At 34.7% G+C, this 22,113-nt stretch overlaps 4 protein-coding genes across 4 annotated transcripts; all 4 read right to left on the reverse strand.

Annotated features, from left to right (window-relative positions):
* Positions 1 to 554: 554 nt before the first annotated feature.
* LOC149770923 (uncharacterized) lies at positions 555 to 2,672 on the reverse strand. Its single transcript, XM_089948970.1, has 3 exons — positions 2,605 to 2,672; positions 927 to 1,327; positions 555 to 685 (listed from the first exon to the last, which is right to left on the reverse strand). Exons 2-3 carry the CDS (start codon positions 1,319 to 1,321, stop codon positions 679 to 681), a joined length of 402 nt encoding a protein of 133 aa, XP_089805096.1. The 5' UTR covers positions 1,322 to 1,327; positions 2,605 to 2,672; the 3' UTR covers positions 555 to 678.
* A 4,576-nt stretch (positions 2,673 to 7,248) lies between these two features.
* Positions 7,249 to 9,349, reverse strand: LOC149770924 (uncharacterized). Its single transcript, XM_089948982.1, has 3 exons — positions 9,284 to 9,349; positions 7,599 to 7,996; positions 7,249 to 7,357 (listed from the first exon to the last, which is right to left on the reverse strand). Exons 2-3 carry the CDS (start codon positions 7,988 to 7,990, stop codon positions 7,351 to 7,353), a joined length of 399 nt encoding a protein of 132 aa, XP_089805108.1. The 5' UTR covers positions 7,991 to 7,996; positions 9,284 to 9,349; the 3' UTR covers positions 7,249 to 7,350.
* Positions 9,350 to 13,833: 4,484 nt separating this feature from the next.
* LOC149770925 (uncharacterized) lies at positions 13,834 to 15,934 on the reverse strand. Its single transcript, XM_089948983.1, has 3 exons — positions 15,869 to 15,934; positions 14,184 to 14,581; positions 13,834 to 13,942 (listed from the first exon to the last, which is right to left on the reverse strand). Exons 2-3 carry the CDS (start codon positions 14,573 to 14,575, stop codon positions 13,936 to 13,938), a joined length of 399 nt encoding a protein of 132 aa, XP_089805109.1. The 5' UTR covers positions 14,576 to 14,581; positions 15,869 to 15,934; the 3' UTR covers positions 13,834 to 13,935.
* A 4,522-nt stretch (positions 15,935 to 20,456) lies between these two features.
* On the reverse strand, positions 20,457 to 21,201 carry LOC149770926 (uncharacterized). The gene is made up of 2 exons (XM_089948984.1): positions 20,807 to 21,201; positions 20,457 to 20,565 (listed from the first exon to the last, which is right to left on the reverse strand). Exons 1-2 carry the CDS (start codon positions 21,196 to 21,198, stop codon positions 20,559 to 20,561), a joined length of 399 nt encoding a protein of 132 aa, XP_089805110.1. The 5' UTR covers positions 21,199 to 21,201; the 3' UTR covers positions 20,457 to 20,558.
* Positions 21,202 to 22,113: the final 912 nt, after the last annotated feature.

Consider the following 22,113-nt stretch of genomic DNA (forward strand, 5'->3'; position numbering starts at 1 on the left):
TTAAACAACTGCTGATGCCAGTTTAATTCGTTTAGTTTTCATTTGACAATGTTTCCTACTTAGGGAAAATTCAGTCTTACATTGGCCATCGATGTGTGAACACTGCAAGTGTCGTTTAAGTCTCATTAAAATCGGGTCCTCGCGATGGCGTTTTTTGCAAAAAAGCTCACTTGATTGTCATAGTTCCATTAATTGGAGTGCTTTTATGCATGGATATACGTGAAATTTAAAGTGTTTTAAAACATGTTTATAATTTTCAGTTATATCAGGATAAAGATATTTATTCGTAGCATCTCAAGAGCGGAGTATAACATTCTTTCCCAAGTGCATGTGTTGCCTACATTTACTTAAATATTTCACTCACTGATTGAGTCCCAAGAATCGTTCACTTTAAAACATTTGGCAGTACTTTCATCTCACTTGCAGTCAAAGTAGACTATAAACTAATGGCAATATTATAATTGTGTGTGTCAGAGAGAGACAGAGACAGACAGACATACTGACTGACAGACAGAGGAAGTGAGATAATCGAAATAAAATAGTGATAAAGCCAATTTAGTGTCTTCGATCAAATATGTTTATTGATGTAGTATGTACAAATACTACTAATCTAGTAATCGAGATATGGAGTCATATTCCTTTCGCTCTCTTGTCAGTCCTTGGATCATTTTGTTTGTCTTAATATCTGTAAAAAGGAACAAATTTAGAGCATTTTCGCAAGCTGACTTGCCCAAACAATACAACATTGATAAAATATTGATATTTATCTTGACGAAACGACGTTTTGGCTACTTCGAATTGTAAGCGCAAAGACATGTAATGAGTCAGTAGAAATGAAGTGGATAAGCTAATGGTTAAATTGTAAAAATGTCGTCATACTGTAACATGTAACAGACTTATCAAGGATGAATAATATTTATTCTTACTTTTTATGGTGTCTACTGTAACCGTAACCAAACTTAGGAAAGTGGTGTCCAAGTCCCCAGTGGAATCCAGGACCGAGTCCAGCACCGAAGTACGATCCGTATCCACCATATCCACCAGCTAATCCCAAGCCGTATCCACCATATCCTAAATATCCTAAATATCCTCTATACCCACCATATCCGCCATAACCTCCATAACCACCATAACCTCCATATCCACCATGTCCATGATACCCTCCATATCCACCATATCCAGGATACCATCCATAGCCACCATATCCGCCGTTGCCACCATAACCTCCATATCCACCATAACTGCCATATCCGCCACCGAACGGATAGGTAGCAATGGCAGCACCTACTAAGCAGGCTACAAGAACAATTACGGCCTTCATTTTCCTCTGCAAATGAAAAGTAAGTTCAGAAAATAACAGTTAGCATTTAATGTTTTCTATGGGAGCGTAGATTAGACGGTAAACAGAAAGCAAGTTGATGTTACATTTTCTGACATTTTCAATGAATAAAGACCGGGCGTGAATGCATATTATTTGAATTGTACGGTGGTGACAAAAGTTTCAATTGTACACTGGAAACGAGAAAATAAATAAAGTTTTAATTTTGAAGATTAGGCTGTCGCTCATACGGGATTTCACTGGCAACCTTTGATTTGTAAATAAAGTACATCCTATACCGTCTCCAGATTGCAAAATATATACGTTCCAAGTTTAGGAGTGGCGCTTTAGGGCGATTGACTGTGCAACGTCTTATGGAAACACACATTCATATCCAGATTTGTAATACTGTGATGCTTGAAAGTATTTGTGTGAGCTGTTCGTATACATTATCTTGAAAAAGGAATAAAGGCGATGGTTGCGAAAGGCCGCATGACCTTTAAATGGAAACTTAATGGTGTTTTCTAAAGTGACTTACAACAATGATTCAGTTTTATTCTACGTTCTATCTTGCGATAAATTAACTCTAAATATGACGTAAAAGAGAGTAAATTCACCTGACAGTGAATTGTTATTTTGTGTGACACAGTGTAATAACTTAGATCAAACAATGGAAAGGTCCACTATGTGAATGATTGCCACAACGTTTCGTGATGTTAGGCAGTATGAAGAATGATACCCTAGTGGACAACAAAATAATTTTCAAACAGGATATTTAAATAAAACATGATTTGGATTTAGGATCACTTTTTTCGGTTCGGTTCTATGAGTAATATATTTTATATCATCTATTTGTCTACACATGAAATTAAAACAAATTAATTAATTGTAAAGATTGGTTGTCATATATATGTATATCTCTTAAAGACAATATGAATATTCATATATTACCAATAATGTGGTTCTTCTTGTAGAACATATTGTTTTCGTTACAAAATTAAACTGTTTCGCAGTTAGCTGCTATGTAAAATTGATATACAGCCAAATTTAGAGGCCCTTTGTATGTTCTCCCAAAAAGACTTGAATGCTGCTAACAGAGGAAAAACAAGAATAGGTGACCATTACTATAACTGAAACGTATCTTGCATCCAGAGATGATAATTCAAATGTGTACAAGGTCATGTCTCCACATTCGAAAATTGTAAGCATGATATAAGTTAAAAGAACCATGCATGCTATATACGTTATTACGAAAACTATTTTGTATGTCGCATACAATCACTTACCCGGATGACAACGATGTCATGTAAATTTTGAAGTAGGATCAGAAATGTTGCCACCGGACTGGCAAATGCCTGTGCTGAATCGTCGAATATGCAGTCCTTTTATATCCGTGAGGACCTTATTTTGCATGCATGTTAACTTAAGTAAACACGATGATTGATAGTTAATACATTCAGCAAATTAAATAATTGATGACTAAGAAATACCAAAAAACGTATTTTGTTTATGCTGTTTAATTGTATGGATATCTGTAAATTTCCGTTTGCAATGCAGACATGTTTGTGTTTACAACTATGAAAAATTATCCATGTGATGGATTTGAGAAATGATTTTGTATGCATTTTTCACTTAATATTTTCACGCAACATTTTGACAAATTTAATCCAAAAAAATGTTAGATCTATCATGAAGAATTTCCAAAATGGAATATATTTGAATCCTATATACTTTATTTAAAGTTACATTTGTCAGTAGATTGTACCTCTTAAGCACAGTCTATTAAATTGTCGTGTCGCCTAACAGTGTTACGTTGGGGCATGTTAATTTCATAATATGTTGGTACCTCTCTTCCATATATCTAAAATGTTTCTTACATTCGTAATATTACTTTCTTCCAGCGATCACATTCCAAGCAAATTTAGTAAAGTAAACACCAAAGAAAAAAAAATTGTTTGTTAAGAGGTGTGAAGATCATGCACACGCTTCTTGAAAATGAATTTCAAAATCATATTTCAAAGTACCAGGTAAGGCATTCAATTTTGTCTGAATAATTCTACACGTACGATATGATTCCATTTGTAAGCGCATTGTTTCATTTATTTTGTGGATAAATGATCATTAATTGTGTTAATGAGAAAAGATGCTGTTCTTTACCAATTAATTTTATTATTTTAATTCCAGATCTGGTTAAATTGTTTAAGCCATCGAATATTAATTATCATCCTAGTATGGTTGATTTGATACGCACACAATTCCATTTTAGCAACGCAAGGAATAATACTCTATGATGGATATCCGGGAATTGTTAGAATACTACCTCAATTATCAAGAAATCAATTTCGTCGGATACAACCTTGTCGACTGAAGCACATTTAGTATGTTAAACGACATATTCGCTTGTTTGTATGACGGTATGTGCGCACATGTATTTCACATTTTATACAATATTTACTCAGGAATGAAAGATTCACACACAACTAAATGATCAGTTCCATGTATAGGTATTATTTCTATTCTATGTTAGCTACAAATGGAATGTGTTGAATTTGCCACCTCGCCAACGTTATATTGGGCTATTTTTTGAAAGTTTCGTACATAATAATGTCTCAGGTCCCATATTTAACAATGGGGACAGTTGTTTCTAAATGATTCTTTGAGGAATTATTCGTATAGTGCCGAGAGAAAACCAATCCTATTGGTCGATTGATGAATCATCGCAGCTTATTACAGATCTGTGTTCTTTGAATGATTAGAACCGATCAGAATAAACCAGATATTAAATCATTTATTTATATAATACAATTATTGCATACATTGTGATCATACGTTTGATATATTGCAAGTAAATGTAGGAAGCGTAGAACCTGCATGATTTTGATGTGACCAGTTGTTTATTATGACTCAAAGTATACTCTACTTATAAAGCATGTGATCTAGTTTTGATCATCGAGATATTAAATGATGTAATAATAATTTCTATCAAAGTGTTGTATTTATTCCATGATTATGGATCGATTATTGTCCTAGTAGTTTGGCTCCGATGCAACACTTTATTTAAATAACGTAAACCTTTATTGGCGGATTAGTTCATCGTAATACTTGATACAAATAGCTTGTGGTAAATCATATTCAACTCATTTCGTAAAAACATATCACATGTACACTCATCTAGAATACGCTTTATACAAAATGCGAATAGACTTTTACTCCTGATGCCATGCTATCACTAAACAACGGTAACACAGTGTGTACCGATGGTACCTATCTTAGTGTTGGAGAGACACCTCCGAATCTGGCACTCTTCATTTCAAATTCACACAGTGAATGGTATTTTATTCTTCCAAACTTTTAAAAGCAAACATGCGTCGAAATGTGAGTAAAGAAAGCTAAACTAAAACAAAACAATAAAACAACGAAAAGGAATCGAAACATATATAATATATATGGAAGCATAGATAGTAATATAAAAAAAAAAATAACAGGAAAAAATGCAAAGAAATTCCTTATGGTTTAGTTGATTGCCTGCAGGCGAAAGCGAATACTTTCTAACTAGCATTGCTTTATTTGCATGTATGTTCTAAGTGTTCAAATATTCCGTGCAAGCTTGACAATTTGCATTGCCGAGAGACCATACTTCTTTTATCGAAATTAAAGAGATCTCTTAGTATCTCATTTATGAGCGTAGTGAATGTGAAGTTCGATTTGCGAGTTTTTCACCATTTCACATATAAATATATTTTCAAATTCCTGACTCTCCCAACTGTGGTGTACAATTTTTTTTTAACATGGAATCACAAAAAGCTTGTCAAATCCAAAGTATTAAAAGTTTGTTTTGTCTTGGGTAGGTCTTCGAATAATTCAGCTTCGTAAATCAATATTTTTAGTGAATAAGGATGAAATCTGAGCCCATTGTTTTGGAGTTCACTTTTTAATTAACACGTATCACGTGTACTTTTTGTAATACAAAAATGGGTGCCTTATACTGTACCTATCACTCCTATGACCTTTCATGAATATTATACTTATTTGTGAAAGGTGTATGTTTATGATCAATAATTAACCACACTCTTCTTGAAACGGCACATTTTTGTCTCATAGTTAATTCCCCGTTGGTGGTTCTCCTGCTCCGCCCACTTTATTGTTTTAATAACTATATGCTATTGTAATGTCTTTCACTGTAGTCTTGTATTCAAACCTTCCTCTTGAACATTTAAACGAGGATATTAATTGATGTGTTGCTTTTTGAATTCTGACGTTGAGGCTAAATGCGTGCAAACAATGAACCTGTGTCACTATAGAATTATTATGTAACCACATATCTTCGTTATCTGCAATGAATACCAACTAGTTAACAAAACTTTTAGAGTATCAATCTCAATGCTCGGTAAACCCCCTCCTGCCTTGATTCGCTCGTCATTCGAGATTAAGTACGGCTGTATTTCAGCGGCCACGTGTTCTACTTATAGCGCAAACACTACTGCAACTATCGCTATTACATCAACCCTAACTCAGCTACTACTGGAAAGAATGTTTAAGTAAATGTAGGCAACACATGCACTTGGGAAGGAATGTTATACTCCGCTCTTGAGATGCTATGAATAAATATCTTTATCCTGATACAACTGAAAATTATAAACATGTTTTAAAACACTTTAAATTTCAGGTATATCCATGCATAAAGCACTCCAATTAATGGAACTTTGACAATCTAGTGAGCTTTTTAGCAAAAAACGCCATCGCCATCAACGTTAGTCATTCACGTACCTTGCGCATGGAAATTAGCGTGGACTAAGGAAATAGGTAAAATTACTAACCAAAAAGAGGTAATTCAAATATTTTAATATATGTACAGTTGATCTAATGTATTATTCTGCTTTGAGAACAGGACTAACGATCATAAAATTCTCTCTCTCTCTCTCTCTAAGGTATGTTTGACTTTAAAACTCTCCGTCTGTCTGTCTCTGTCTCTCTCTTTCTGTATCTCTCGAACTCTTTCTCTCTCTACCTCTTATCCTGTGGTCGGTTTGACGTAAGGTTTACTATCATTAGTAAGTCCAGATACATCGTGGGATGACACAAACAAAAACCCACTACGCTCGTCTTAAATAGATTTTCACCTGTATCTTGTTCCACAGAGAGAGAGAGAGAGAGAGAAGAAGAAGAAGGGGGTGGTTGCCTTTGGACATTTTCATATTTAAGTTATAATACGCAATTGTTAGAACATTATAATATGTCTTTTGACACAACAACAGCATGAGAATAAATTACTTTAAATGAGCACTGCATTTAAGTGAACCCATGTGATATGAAATCAGATCTATTTGTAACAGTTGTGACTGATATTAAACAACTGCTGAACCCAGCTTAATTCGTTTAGTTTTCATTTGACAATGTTTCCTACTTAGGGAAAATTCAGCCTTACATTGGCCATCGATGTGTCAACACTGCAAGTATGGTTTAAGTCTCATTAAAATCTGGTCCTGGCGATGGCGTTTTTTGCTAAAAAGCTCACTAGATTGTCAAAGTTCCATTAATTGGAGTGCTTTATGCATGGATATACGTGACATTTAAAGTGTTTTAAAACATGTTTATAATTTTCAGTTATATCAGGATAAAGATATTTATTCGTAGCATCTCAAGAGCGGAGCATAACTTTCTTTCCCAAGTGCATGTGTTGCCTACATTTACTTAAATATTTCACTCATTGATTCAGTCCCATTTTACGTCAAGAATCGTTCACTTTAGAACATTTGGCAGTACTTTCATCACAATTGCAGTCAAAGTAGAATATAAACTCGTGGCAATATTATAATTGTGTGTGTCAGAGAGAGACAGAGACAGGCAGACATACTGACTGACAGTCAGAGGAAGTGAGATAATCGAAAGAAAATAGTGATAAAGCCAATTTAGTGTCTTCGATCAAATATGTTTATTGATGTAGTATGTACAAATACTACTAATCTAGTAATCGAGATATGGAGTCATATTCCTTTCGCTCTCTTGTCAGTCCTTGGGTCATTTTGTTTGTCTTAATATCTGTAAAAAGGAACAAATTTAGAGCATTTTCGCAAGCTCACTTGCCCAAACAGTACAATATTGATAAAATATTGATATTCATCGTGACGAAACGACGTTATGGATACTTCGAATTGTAAGCACAAAGACATGTAATGAGTCAGTAGAAATGAAGTGGATAAGCTAATGGTTAAATTGTAAAAATGTCGTCATACCGTAACATGTAACAGACTTATCAAGGATGACTAATATTTATTCTTACTTTTTATGGTGTCTACTGTAACCGTAACCAAACTTAGGAAAGTGGTGTCCAAATCCCCAGTTGTATCCCCCGAGGCCACCACCGAAGTACGATCCGTATCCCCCATATCCAAAAGCTAATCCAAAGCCGTATCCACCTAATCCACCATATCCTCCATATCCACCACATCCGCCATAACCTCCATAACAACCATAACCTCCATATCCACCATATCCACCATGTCCATGATACCCTCCATATCCACCATATCCAGGATGCCATCCATTGCCACCATATCCGCCGTTGCCACCATAACCTCCATATCCACCATAACTGCCATATCCGCCACCAAACGGATAGGTAGCAATGGCAGCACCTACTAAGCAAGCTACAAGAAAAATTACGGCCTTCATTTTCCTCTGCAAATGAAAAGTAAGTTCAGAAAATATCATTTAGCGTTTAATGTTTTGTATGGGAGCGTAGTTTAGACGGTAAACAGAAAGCATGTTGATGTTACATTTTCCGACATTTTCAATGAATAAAGACCGGGCGTGAATGCATATTATTTGAATTGTACGGTGGTGACAAAAGTTTCAATTGTACACTAGAAACGAGAAAATAAATACAGTTTTAATTTTGTAGATTAGGCTCTCGCTCATACGGGATTTCACTGGCAACCTTTGATTTGTAAACAAAGTGCATCCTATACCGTCTCCAGATTGCAAAATATATACGTTCCAAGTTTAGGAGTGGCGCTTTAGGGCGATAGACTGTGCAACGTCTTATGGAAACATACATTCATATCCAGATTTGTAATACTGTGATGCTTGAAAGTATTTGTGTGAGCTGTTCGTATACATTGTCTTGAAAAAGGAATAAAGGCGATGGTTGCGAAAGGCCGTATGACCTTTAAATGAAAACTTAATGGCGTTTTCAAAAGTGACTTACACTGAAAACAATGATTCAGTGTTATTCTATGTTCTATCTTACGATACATAAACTCTAAACATGGCGTAAAAGAGAGTAGATTCACCTGACAGTGAATTGTAATTTTGTGTGACGCAGTGTAATAACTTAGATCAAACCATGGAAAGGTCCACTATGTGAATGATTGCCACAACGTTTCGTGATGTTAGGCAGTATGAAGAATGAACCCTAGTGGACAATAAAATAATTTTCAACCTGGATATTTAAATAAAACATGATTTGGATTTAGGATCACTTTTTTCGGTTCGGTTCTATGAGTAATATATTTTATATCATCTATTTGTCTACACATGAAATTTAAACAAATTAATTAATTGTAAAGATTGGTTGTCATATATACGCATGTATATCTCTTAAAGACAATATGATTATACATATATTACCGATAATGTGGTTCTTCTTGTAGAACATATTGTTTTCGTTACAAAATCAAACTGTTTCGCAGTTAGCTGGTATGTAAAATTGACATACTACCAAAATTAGAGACCCTTTGTATGTTCCCCCAAAAAGACTTGAATGCTGCTAATAGAGGAAAAACAAAAATAGGAGACCATTAATATAATTGAAACGTATCTTGCGTCCAGAGATGATAATTCAAATGTATACAAGCTCATGTCTCCACATTCGAAAATTGTAAGCATGACATAAGTTAAAAGAACCATGCGTGGTGTATAGGTTATTAACGAACGATAATTTGTATGTCGCATACAATCACTTACCTGGATGACAACAATGTCAAGCAAATTTTGAAGTAGGATCAGAAATTGTGACACTGGACTGGCAAATTCCTGTGCTGAATCGTCGAATATGCAGTCCTTTTATATCCGTGAGGACCTTATTTTGCATGCATGTTAACTTAAGTAAACACGATGATTGATAGTTAATACATTCAGCAAATTAAATAATTGATGACTAAGAAATAGCAGAAAACGTATTTTGTTTATGTTGTTTAATTGTATGGATGTAAATTTCCGTTTGCAATGCAGACATGTTCGTGTTTACAATTATGAAAAAATAATCCATGTGATGGATTTGATAAATCATTTTGTATGCATTTTCCACTTAATATTTTCAAGCAACATTTTGACAAATTTAACTAATACAATGTATCGATCTATCATGAAGAATTTCAAAGATAGGATATATTTTTATTCTTTATACTTTATTTAAAATTACATTTGTCAGTAGATTGTACCTGTTAAGCACTGTCTATTAAATTGTCGTGTCGCCTAACAGTGTTACGTTGGGGCATGTTAATGTTGGTACCTCTCTTCCATATATGTAAAACGTTTCTTAAATTCGTAATATTATTTTCTTTCAGCGGTCACATTCCAAGCAAACTTAGTAAAGTAAACACCAATGAGAGAAAAATGTTCGTTTAGAGGTGTAAAGATCATGCACACGCTTCTTGAAAATAATTTTCAAAATCTTATTTCAAAGTACCAGGTAAGGCATTCAATTTTGTCTGAATAATTCTACACGTACGATATGATTCCATTTGTAAGCGGATTGTTTTTTTATTGTGTGGATACATGAACATTGATTGTGTTAATAGTGAAAATATACTGTTCTTTTCCTATTGATTGATTGTGTTAATAGTGAAAATATACTGTTCTTTTCCTATTGATTGATTGTGTTAATAGTGAAAAAATACTGTTCTTAGTTATCGTACTAATATGGCTGATTTGATACGCACACAAGTCCATTTTAACAACGCAAGGAATAATACTCTATGATGGATATCCGGGAATTGTTAGAATACTATCTCAATTTTCAAGGGATCAATTTCGTCTGCTTCAGCCTTGTCCACTGAAGCACCTTTAGTATGTTAAACTGACAGATTCGCTTGTTTGTTTGCCAGTATGTTAGCTACAAACGGAATGTGTTGAATTTGCCAACTCGCCAACATTTTATTGCGCTATTTTTTGAAAGTTTAATACATAAGAATGTCTCAGGTGCCATATTTAGCTATGGGGACAGTTGGTTCTAAAGGATTCTTTGAGGGATTCTTCGTATAGGGCCGAGAGAAAACCAATCCTATTGGTCGATTGATGAATCATCGCAGCTTATTACAGATCTGTGTCCTATGAATGATTAGAACCGATCAGAATAAACCAGATATTAAATCATTTATGCATATAATACAATTATTGCATAAATTGTGATCATACGTTTGATATATTGCAAGTAAATGTAGGAAGCGTTGAACCTGCATGATTTTGCTCTGACCTGTTGTTTATTATAACTCAAAGTATACTCTACTTAGAAAGCATGTGATCTAGTTTTGATCATCGAGATATTAAATGATGTAATAATAATTTCTATCAAAGTGTTGTATTTATTCCATGATTATGGATCGATTATTGTCCTAGTAGTTTGGCTCCGATGCAACACTTTATTTAAAAAACGTAAACCTTTATTGGCGGATTAGTTCATCGTAATACTTGATACAAATAGCTTGTGGTAAATCATATTCAACTCATTTCGTAAAAACATATCACATGTACACTCATCTAGAATACGCTTTATACAAAATGCGAATAGACTTTTACTCCTGATGCCATGCTATCACTAAACAATGGTAACACAGTGTGTACCGATGGTACCTATCTTAGTGTTGGAGAGACACCTCCGAATCTGGCACTCTTCATTTCAAATTCACACAGTGAATGGTATTTTATTCTTCCAAACTTTTAAAAGCAAACATGCGTCGAAATGTGAGTAAAGAAAGCTAAACTAAAACAAAACAATAAAACAACGAAAAGGAATCGAAACATATATAATATATATGGAAGCATAGATAGTAATATAAAAAAAAAAATAACAGGAAAAAATGCAAAGAAATTCCTTATGGTTTAGTTGATTGCCTGCAGGCGAAAGCGAATACTTTCTAACTAGCATTGCTTTATTTGCATGTATGTTCTAAGTGTTCAAATATTCCGTGCAAGCTTGACAATTTGCATTGCCGAGAGACCATACTTCTTTTATCGAAATTAAAGAGATCTCTTAGTATCTCATTTATGAGCGTAGTGAATGTGAAGTTCGATTTGCGAGTTTTTCACCATTTCACATATAAATATATTTTCAAATTCCTGACTCTCCCAACTGTGGTGTACAATTTTTTTTTAACATGGAATCACAAAAAGCTTGTCAAATCCAAAGTATTAAAAGTTTGTTTTGTCTTGGGTAGGTCTTCGAATAATTCAGCTTCGTAAATCAATATTTTTAGTGAATAAGGATGAAATCTGAGCCCATTGTTTTGGAGTTCACTTTTTAATTAACACGTATCACGTGTACTTTTGTAATACAAAAATGGGTGCCTTATACTGTACCTATCACTCCTATGACCTTTCATGAATATTATACTTATTTGTGAAAGGTGTATGTTTATGATCAATAATTAACCACACTCTTCTTGAAACGGCACATTTTTGTCTCATAGTTAATTCCCCGTTGGTGGTTCTCCTGCTCCGCCCACTTTATTGTTTTAATAACTATATGCTATTGTAATGTCTTTCACTGTAGTCTTGTATTCAAACCTTCCTCTTGAACATTTAAACGAGGATATTAATTGATGTGTTGCTTTTTGAATTCTGACGTTGAGGCTAAATGCGTGCAAACAATGAACCTGTGTCACTATAGAATTATTATGTAACCACATATCTTCGTTATCTGCAATGAATACCAACTAGTTAACAAAACTTTTAGAGTATCAATCTCAATGCTCGGTAAACCCCCTCCTGCCTTGATTCGCTCGTCATTCGAGATTAAGTACGGCTGTATTTCAGCGGCCACGTGTTCTACTTATAGCGCAAACACTACTGCAACTATCGCTATTACATCAACCCTAACTCAGCTACTACTGGAAAGAATGTTTAAGTAAATGTAGGCAACACATGCACTTGGGAAGGAATGTTATACTCCGCTCTTGAGATGCTATGAATAAATATCTTTATCCTGATACAACTGAAAATTATAAACATGTTTTAAAACACTTTAAATTTCAGGTATATCCATGCATAAAGCACTCCAATTAATGGAACTTTGACAATCTAGTGAGCTTTTTAGCAAAAAACGCCATCGCCATCAACGTTAGTCATTCACGTACCTTGCGCATGGAAATTAGCGTGGACTAAGGAAATAGGTAAAATTACTAACCAAAAAGAGGTAATTCAAATATTTTAATATATGTACAGTTGATCTAATGTATTATTCTGCTTTGAGAACAGGACTAACGATCATAAAATTCTCTCTCTCTCTCTCTCTAAGGTATGTTTGACTTTAAAACTCTCCGTCTGTCTGTCTCTGTCTCTCTCTTTCTGTATCTCTCGAACTCTTTCTCTCTCTACCTCTTATCCTGTGGTCGGTTTGACGTAAGGTTTACTATCATTAGTAAGTCCAGATACATCGTGGGATGACACAAACAAAAACCCACTACGCTCGTCTTAAATAGATTTTCACCTGTATCTTGTTCCACAGAGAGAGAGAGAGAGAGAAGAAGAAGAAGGGGGTGGTTGCCTTTGGACATTTTCATATTTAAGTTATAATACGCAATTGTTAGAACATTATAATATGTCTTTTGACACAACAACAGCATGAGAATAAATTACTTTAAATGAGCACTGCATTTAAGTGAACCCATGTGATATGAAATCAGATCTATTTGTAACAGTTGTGACTGATATTAAACAACTGCTGAACCCAGCTTAATTCGTTTAGTTTTCATTTGACAATGTTTCCTACTTAGGGAAAATTCAGCCTTACATTGGCCATCGATGTGTCAACACTGCAAGTATGGTTTAAGTCTCATTAAAATCTGGTCCTGGCGATGGCGTTTTTTGCTAAAAAGCTCACTAGATTGTCAAAGTTCCATTAATTGGAGTGCTTTATGCATGGATATACGTGACATTTAAAGTGTTTTAAAACATGTTTATAATTTTCAGTTATATCAGGATAAAGATATTTATTCGTAGCATCTCAAGAGCGGAGCATAACTTTCTTTCCCAAGTGCATGTGTTGCCTACATTTACTTAAATATTTCACTCATTGATTCAGTCCCATTTTACGTCAAGAATCGTTCACTTTAGAACATTTGGCAGTACTTTCATCACAATTGCAGTCAAAGTAGAATATAAACTCGTGGCAATATTATAATTGTGTGTGTCAGAGAGAGACAGAGACAGGCAGACATACTGACTGACAGTCAGAGGAAGTGAGATAATCGAAAGAAAATAGTGATAAAGCCAATTTAGTGTCTTCGATCAAATATGTTTATTGATGTAGTATGTACAAATACTACTAATCTAGTAATCGAGATATGGAGTCATATTCCTTTCGCTCTCTTGTCAGTCCTTGGGTCATTTTGTTTGTCTTAATATCTGTAAAAAGGAACAAATTTAGAGCATTTTCGCAAGCTCACTTGCCCAAACAGTACAATATTGATAAAATATTGATATTCATCGTGACGAAACGACGTTATGGATACTTCGAATTGTAAGCACAAAGACATGTAATGAGTCAGTAGAAATGAAGTGGATAAGCTAATGGTTAAATTGTAAAAATGTCGTCATACCGTAACATGTAACAGACTTATCAAGGATGACTAATATTTATTCTTACTTTTTATGGTGTCTACTGTAACCGTAACCAAACTTAGGAAAGTGGTGTCCAAATCCCCAGTTGTATCCCCCGAGGCCACCACCGAAGTACGATCCGTATCCCCCATATCCAAAAGCTAATCCAAAGCCGTATCCACCTAATCCACCATATCCTCCATATCCACCACATCCGCCATAACCTCCATAACAACCATAACCTCCATATCCACCATATCCACCATGTCCATGATACCCTCCATATCCACCATATCCAGGATGCCATCCATTGCCACCATATCCGCCGTTGCCACCATAACCTCCATATCCACCATAACTGCCATATCCGCCACCAAACGGATAGGTAGCAATGGCAGCACCTACTAAGCAAGCTACAAGAAAAATTACGGCCTTCATTTTCCTCTGCAAATGAAAAGTAAGTTCAGAAAATATCATTTAGCGTTTAATGTTTTGTATGGGAGCGTAGTTTAGACGGTAAACAGAAAGCATGTTGATGTTACATTTTCCGACATTTTCAATGAATAAAGACCGGGCGTGAATGCATATTATTTGAATTGTACGGTGGTGACAAAAGTTTCAATTGTACACTAGAAACGAGAAAATAAATACAGTTTTAATTTTGTAGATTAGGCTCTCGCTCATACGGGATTTCACTGGCAACCTTTGATTTGTAAACAAAGTGCATCCTATACCGTCTCCAGATTGCAAAATATATACGTTCCAAGTTTAGGAGTGGCGCTTTAGGGCGATAGACTGTGCAACGTCTTATGGAAACATACATTCATATCCAGATTTGTAATACTGTGATGCTTGAAAGTATTTGTGTGAGCTGTTCGTATACATTGTCTTGAAAAAGGAATAAAGGCGATGGTTGCGAAAGGCCGTATGACCTTTAAATGAAAACTTAATGGCGTTTTCAAAAGTGACTTACACTGAAAACAATGATTCAGTGTTATTCTATGTTCTATCTTACGATACATAAACTCTAAACATGGCGTAAAAGAGAGTAGATTCACCTGACAGTGAATTGTAATTTTGTGTGACGCAGTGTAATAACTTAGATCAAACCATGGAAAGGTCCACTATGTGAATGATTGCCACAACGTTTCGTGATGTTAGGCAGTATGAAGAATGAACCCTAGTGGACAATAAAATAATTTTCAACCTGGATATTTAAATAAAACATGATTTGGATTTAGGATCACTTTTTTCGGTTCGGTTCTATGAGTAATATATTTTATATCATCTATTTGTCTACACATGAAATTTAAACAAATTAATTAATTGTAAAGATTGGTTGTCATATATACGCATGTATATCTCTTAAAGACAATATGATTATACATATATTACCGATAATGTGGTTCTTCTTGTAGAACATATTGTTTTCGTTACAAAATCAAACTGTTTCGCAGTTAGCTGGTATGTAAAATTGATATACTACCAAAATTAGAGACCCTTTGTATGTTCCCCCAAAAAGACTTGAATGCTGCTAATAGAGGAAAAACAAAAATAGGAGACCATTAATATAATTGAAACGTATCTTGCGTCCAGAGATGATAATTCAAATGTATACAAGCTCATGTCTCCACATTCGAAAATTGTAAGCATGACATAAGTTAAAAGAACCATGCGTGGTGTATAGGTTATTAACGAACGATAATTTGTATGTCGCATACAATCACTTACCTGGATGACAACAATGTCAAGCAAATTTTGAAGTAGGATCAGAAATTGTGACACTGGACTGGCAAATTCCTGTGCTGAATCGTCGAATATGCAGTCCTTTTATATCCGTGAGGACCTTATTTTGCATGCATGTTAACTTAAGTAAACACGATGATTGATAGTTAATACATTCAGCAAATTAAATAATTGATGACTAAGAAATAGCAGAAAACGTATTTTGTTTATGTTGTTTAATTGTATGGATGTAAATTTCCGTTTGCAATGCAGACATGTTCGTGTTTACAATTATGAAAAAATAATCCATGTGATGGATTTGATAAATCATTTTGTATGCATTTTCCACTTAATATTTTCAAGCAACATTTTGACAAATTTAACTAATACAATGTATCGATCTATCATGAAGAATTTCAAAGATAGGATATATTTTTATTCTTTATACTTTATTTAAAATTACATTTGTCAGTAGATTGTACCTGTTAAGCACTGTCTATTAAATTGTCGTGTCGCCTAACAGTGTTACGTTGGGGCATGTTAATGTTGGTACCTCTCTTCCATATATGTAAAACGTTTCTTAAATTCGTAATATTATTTTCTTTCAGCGGTCACATTCCAAGCAAACTTAGTAAAGTAAACACCAATGAGAGAAAAATGTTCGTTTAGAGGTGTAAAGATCATGCACACGCTTCTTGAAAATAATTTTCAAAATCTTATTTCAAAGTACCAGGTAAGGCATTCAATTTTGTCTGAATAATTCTACACGTACGATATGATTCCATTTGTAAGCGGATTGTTTTTTTATTGTGTGGATACATGAACATTGATTGTGTTAATAGTGAAAATATACTGTTCTTTTCCTATTGATTGATTGTGTTAATAGTGAAAATATACTGTTCTTTTCCTATTGATTGATTGTGTTAATAGTGAAAAAATACTGTTCTTAGTTATCGTACTAATATGGCTGATTTGATACGCACACAAGTCCATTTTAACAACGCAAGGAATAATACTCTATGATGGATATCCGGGAATTGTTAGAATACTATCTCAATTTTCAAGGGATCAATTTCGTCTGCTTCAGCCTTGTCCACTGAAACACCTTTAGTATGTTAAACTGACAGATTCGCTTGTTTGTTTGCCAGTATGTTAGCTACAAACGGAATGTGTTGAATTTGCCAACTCGCCAACATTTTATTGCGCTATTTTTTGAAAGTTTAATACATAAGAATGTCTCAGGTGCCATATTTAGCTATGGGGACAGTTGGTTCTAAAGGATTCTTTGAGGGATTCTTCGTATAGGGCCGAGAGAAAACCAATCCTATTGGTCGATTGATGAATCATCGCAGCTTATTACAGATCTGTGTCCTATGAATGATTAGAACCGATCAGAATAAACCAGATATTAAATCATTTATGCATATAATACAATTATTGCATAAATTGTGATCATACGTTTGATATATTGCAAGTAAATGTAGGAAGCGTTGAACCTGCATGATTTTGCTCTGACCTGTTGTTTATTATAACTCAAAGTATACTCTACTTAGAAAGCATGTGATCTAGTTTTGATCATCGAGATATTAAATGATGTAATAATAATTTCTATCAAAGTGTTGTATTTATTCCATGATTATGGATCGATTATTGTCCTAGTAGTTTGGCTCCGATGCAACACTTTATTTAAATAACGTAAACCTTTATTGGCGGATTAGTTCATCGTAATACTTGATACAAATAGCTTGTGGTAAATCATATTCAACTCATTTCGTAAAAACATATCACATGTACACTCATCTAGAATACGCTTTATACAAAATGCGAATAGACTTTTACTCCTGATGCCATGCTATCACTAAACAATGGTAACACAGTGTGTACCGATGGTACCTATCTTAGTGTTGGAGAGACACCTCCGAATCTGGCACTCTTCATTTCAAATTCACACAGTGAATGGTATTTTATTCTTCCAAACTTTTAAAAGCAAACATGCGTCGAAATGTGAGTAAAGAAAGCTAAACTAAAACAAAACAATAAAACAACGAAAAGGAATCGAAACATATATAATATATATGGAAGCATAGATAGTAATATCAAAAAAAAAAATAACAGGAAAAAATGCAAAGAAATTCCTTATGGTTTAGTTGATTGCCTGCAGGCGAAAGCGAATACTTTCTAACTAGCATTGCTTTATTTGCATGTATGTTCTAAGTGTTCAAATATTCCGTGCAAGCTTGACAATTTGCATTGCCGAGAGACCATACTTCTTTTATCGAAATTAAAGAGATCTCTTAGTATCTCATTTATGAGCGTAGTGAATGTGAAGTTCGATTTGCGAGTTTTTCACCATTTCACATATAAATATATTTTCAAATTCCTGACTCTCCCAACTGTGGTGTACAATTTTTTTTTAACATGGAATCACAAAAAGCTTGTCAAATCCAAAGTATTTAAAGTTTGTTTTGTCTTGGGTAGGTCTTCGAATAATTCAGCTTCGTAAATCAATATTTTTAGTGAATAAGGATGAAATCTGAGCCCATTGTTTTGGAGTTCACTTTTTAATTAACACGTATCACGTGTACTTTTGTAATACAAAAATGGGTGCCTTATACTGTACCTATCACTCCTATGACCTTTCATGAATATTATACTTATTTGTGAAAGGTGTATGTTTATGATCAATAATTAACCACACTCTTCTTGAAACGGCACATTTTTGTCTCATAGTTAATTCCCCGTTGGTGGTTCTCCTGCTCCGCCCACTTTATTGTTTTAATAACTATATGCTATTGTAATGTCTTTCACTGTAGTCTTGTATTCAAACCTTCCTCTTGAACATTTAAACGAGGATATTAATTGATGTGTTGCTTTTTGAATTCTGACGTTGAGGCTAAATGCGTGCAAACAATGAACCTGTGTCACTATAGAATTATTATGTAACCACATATCTTCGTTATCTGCAATGAATACCAACTACTTAACAAAACTTTTAGAGTATCAATCTCAATGCACGGTAAACCCCCTCCTGCCTTGATTCGCTCGTCATTCGAGATTAAGTACGGCTGTATTTCAGCGGCCACGTGTTCTACTTATAGCGCAAACACTACTGCAACTATCGCTATTACATCAACCCTAACTCAGCTACTACTGGAAAGAATGTTTAAGTAAATGTAGGCAACACATGCACTTGGGAAGGAATGTTATACTCCACTCTTGAGATGCTATGAATAAATATCTTTATCCTGATATAACTGAAAATTATAAACATGTTTTAAAACACTTTAAATTTCAGGTATATCCATGCATAAAGCACTCCAATTAATGGAACTTTGACAATCTAGTGAGCTTTTTAGCAAAAAACGCCATCGCCATCAACGTTAGTCATTCACGTACCTTGCGCATGGAAATTAGCGTGGACTAAGGAAATAGGTAAAATTACTAACCAAAAAGGGGTAATTCAAATATTTTAATATATGTACAGTTGATCTAATGTATTATTCTGCTTTGAGAACAGGACTAACGATCATAAAATTCTCTCTCTCTCTCTCTCTCTGGTATGTTTGACTTTAAAACTCTCCGTCTGTCTGTCTCTGTCTCTCTCTTTCTGTATCTCTCGAACTCTTTCTCTCTCTCCCTCTTCTCCTGTGGTCGGTTTGACGTAAGGTTTACTATCATTAGTAAGTCCAGATACATCGTGGGATGACACAAACAAAAACCCACTACGCTCGTCTTAAATAGATTTTCACCTCTATCTTGTTCCACAGAGAGAGAGAGAGAGAGAGAGAGAGAGAGAGAGAGAGAGAGAGAGAGAGAGAAGAAGAAGAAGAAGGGGGTGGTTGCCTTTGGACATTTTCATATTTAAGTTATAATACGCAATTGTTAGAACATTATAATATGTCTTTTGACACAACAACAGCATGAGAATAAATTACTTTAAATGAGCACTGCATTTAAGTGAACCCATGTGATACGAAATCAGATCTATTTGTAACAGTTGTGACTGATATTAAACAACTGCTGAACCCAGCTTAATTCGTTTAGTTTTCATTTGACAATGTTTCCTACTTAGGGAAAATTCAGCCTTACATTGGCCATCGATGTGTCAACACTGCAAGTATGGTTTAAGTCTCATTAAAATCTGGTCCTGGCGATGGCGTTTTTTGCTAAAAAGAACACTAGATTGTCAAAGTTCCATTAATTGGAGTGCTTTATGCATGGATATACGTGACATTTAAAGTGTTTTAAAACATGTTTATAATTTTCAGTTATATCAGGATAAAGATATTTATTCGTAGCATCTCAAGAGCGGAGCATAACTTTCTTTCCCAAGTGCATGTGTTGCCTACATTTACTTAAATATTTCACTCATTGATTCAGTCCCATTTTACGTCAAGAATCGTTCACTTTAGAACATTTGGCAGTACTTTCATCACAATTGCAGTCAAAGTAGAATATAAACTCGTGGCAATATTATAATTGTGTGTGTCAGAGAGAGACAGAGACAGGCAGACATACTGACTGACAGTCAGAGGAAGTGAGATAATCGAAAGAAAATAGTGATAAAGCCAATTTAGTGTCTTCGATCAAATATGTTTATTGATGTAGTATGTACAAATACTACTAATCTAGTAATCGAGATATGGAGTCATATTCCTTTCGCTCTCTTGTCAGTCCTTGGGTCATTTTGTTTGTCTTAATATCTGTAAAAAGGAACAAATTTAGAGCATTTTCGCAAGCTCACTTGCCCAAACAGTACAATATTGATAAAATATTGATATTCATCGTGACGAAACGACGTTATGGATACTTCGAATTGTAAGCACAAAGACATGTAATGAGTCAGTAGAAATGAAGTGGATAAGCTAATGGTTAAATTGTAAAAATGTCGTCATACCGTAACATGTAACAGACTTATCAAGGATGACTAATATTTATTCTTACTTTTTATGGTGTCTACTGTAACCGTAACCAAACTTAGGAAAGTGGTGTCCAAATCCCCAGTTGTATCCCCCGAGGCCACCACCGCAGTACGATCCGTATCCCCCATATCCAAAAGCTAATCCAAAGCCGTATCCACCTAATCCACCATATAATCCATATCCACCACATCCGCCATAACCTCCATAACCACCATAACCTCCATATCCACCATATCCACCATGTCCATGATACCCTCCATATCCACCATATCCAGGATGCCATCCATTGCCACCATATCCGCCGTTGCCACCATAACCTCCATATCCACCATAACTGCCATATCCGCCACCAAACGGATAGGTAGCAATGGCAGCACCTACTAAGCAAGTTACAAGAAAAATTACGGCCTTCATTTTCCTCTGCAAATGAAAAGTAAGTTCAGAAAATAACAGTTAGCGTTTAATGTTTTGTATGGGAGCGTAGTTTAGACGGTAAACAGAAAGCAAGTTGATGTTACATTTTCCGACATTTTCAATGAATAAAGACCGGGCGTGAATGCATATTATTTGAATTGTACGGTGGTGACAAAAGTTTCAATTGTACACTAGAAACGAGAAAATAAATACAGTTTTAATTTTGTAGATTAGGCTCTCGCTCATACGGGATTTCACTGGCAACCTTTGATTTGTAAACAAAGTGCATCCTATACCGTCTCCAGATTGCAAAATATATACGTTCCAAGTTTAGGAGTGGCGCTTTAGGGCGATAGACTGTGCAACGTCTTATGGAAACATACATTCATATCCAGATTTGTAATACTGTGATGCTTGAAAGTATTTGTGTGAGCTGTTCGTATACATTGTCTTGAAAAAGGAATAAAGGCGATGGTTGCGAAAGGCCGTATGACCTTTAAATGAAAACTTAATGGCGTTTTCAAAAGTGACTTACACTGACAACAATGATTCAGTTTTATTCTATGTTCTATCTTACGATACATAAACTCTAAACATGGCGTAAAAGAGAGTAGATTCACCTGACAGTGAATTGTAATTTTGTGTGACGCAGTGTAATAACTTAGATCAAACCATGGAAAGGTCCACTATGTGAATGATTGCCACAACGTTTCGTGATGTTAGGCAGTATGAAGAATGAACCCTAGTGGACAATAAAATAATTTTCAACCTGGATATTTAAATAAAACATGATTTGGATTTAGGATCACTTTTTTCGGTTCGGTTCTATGAGTAATATATTTTATATCATCTATTTGTCTACACATGAAATTTAAACAAATTAATTAATTGTAAAGATTGGTTGTCATATATACG

Source organism: Sinohyriopsis cumingii, unplaced genomic scaffold, assembly GCF_028554795.1.
Source record: "Sinohyriopsis cumingii isolate HCF-2022 unplaced genomic scaffold, ASM2855479v2 utg002203l, whole genome shotgun sequence".
Taxonomy (NCBI): Eukaryota; Metazoa; Mollusca; class Bivalvia; order Unionida; family Unionidae; genus Sinohyriopsis; species Sinohyriopsis cumingii.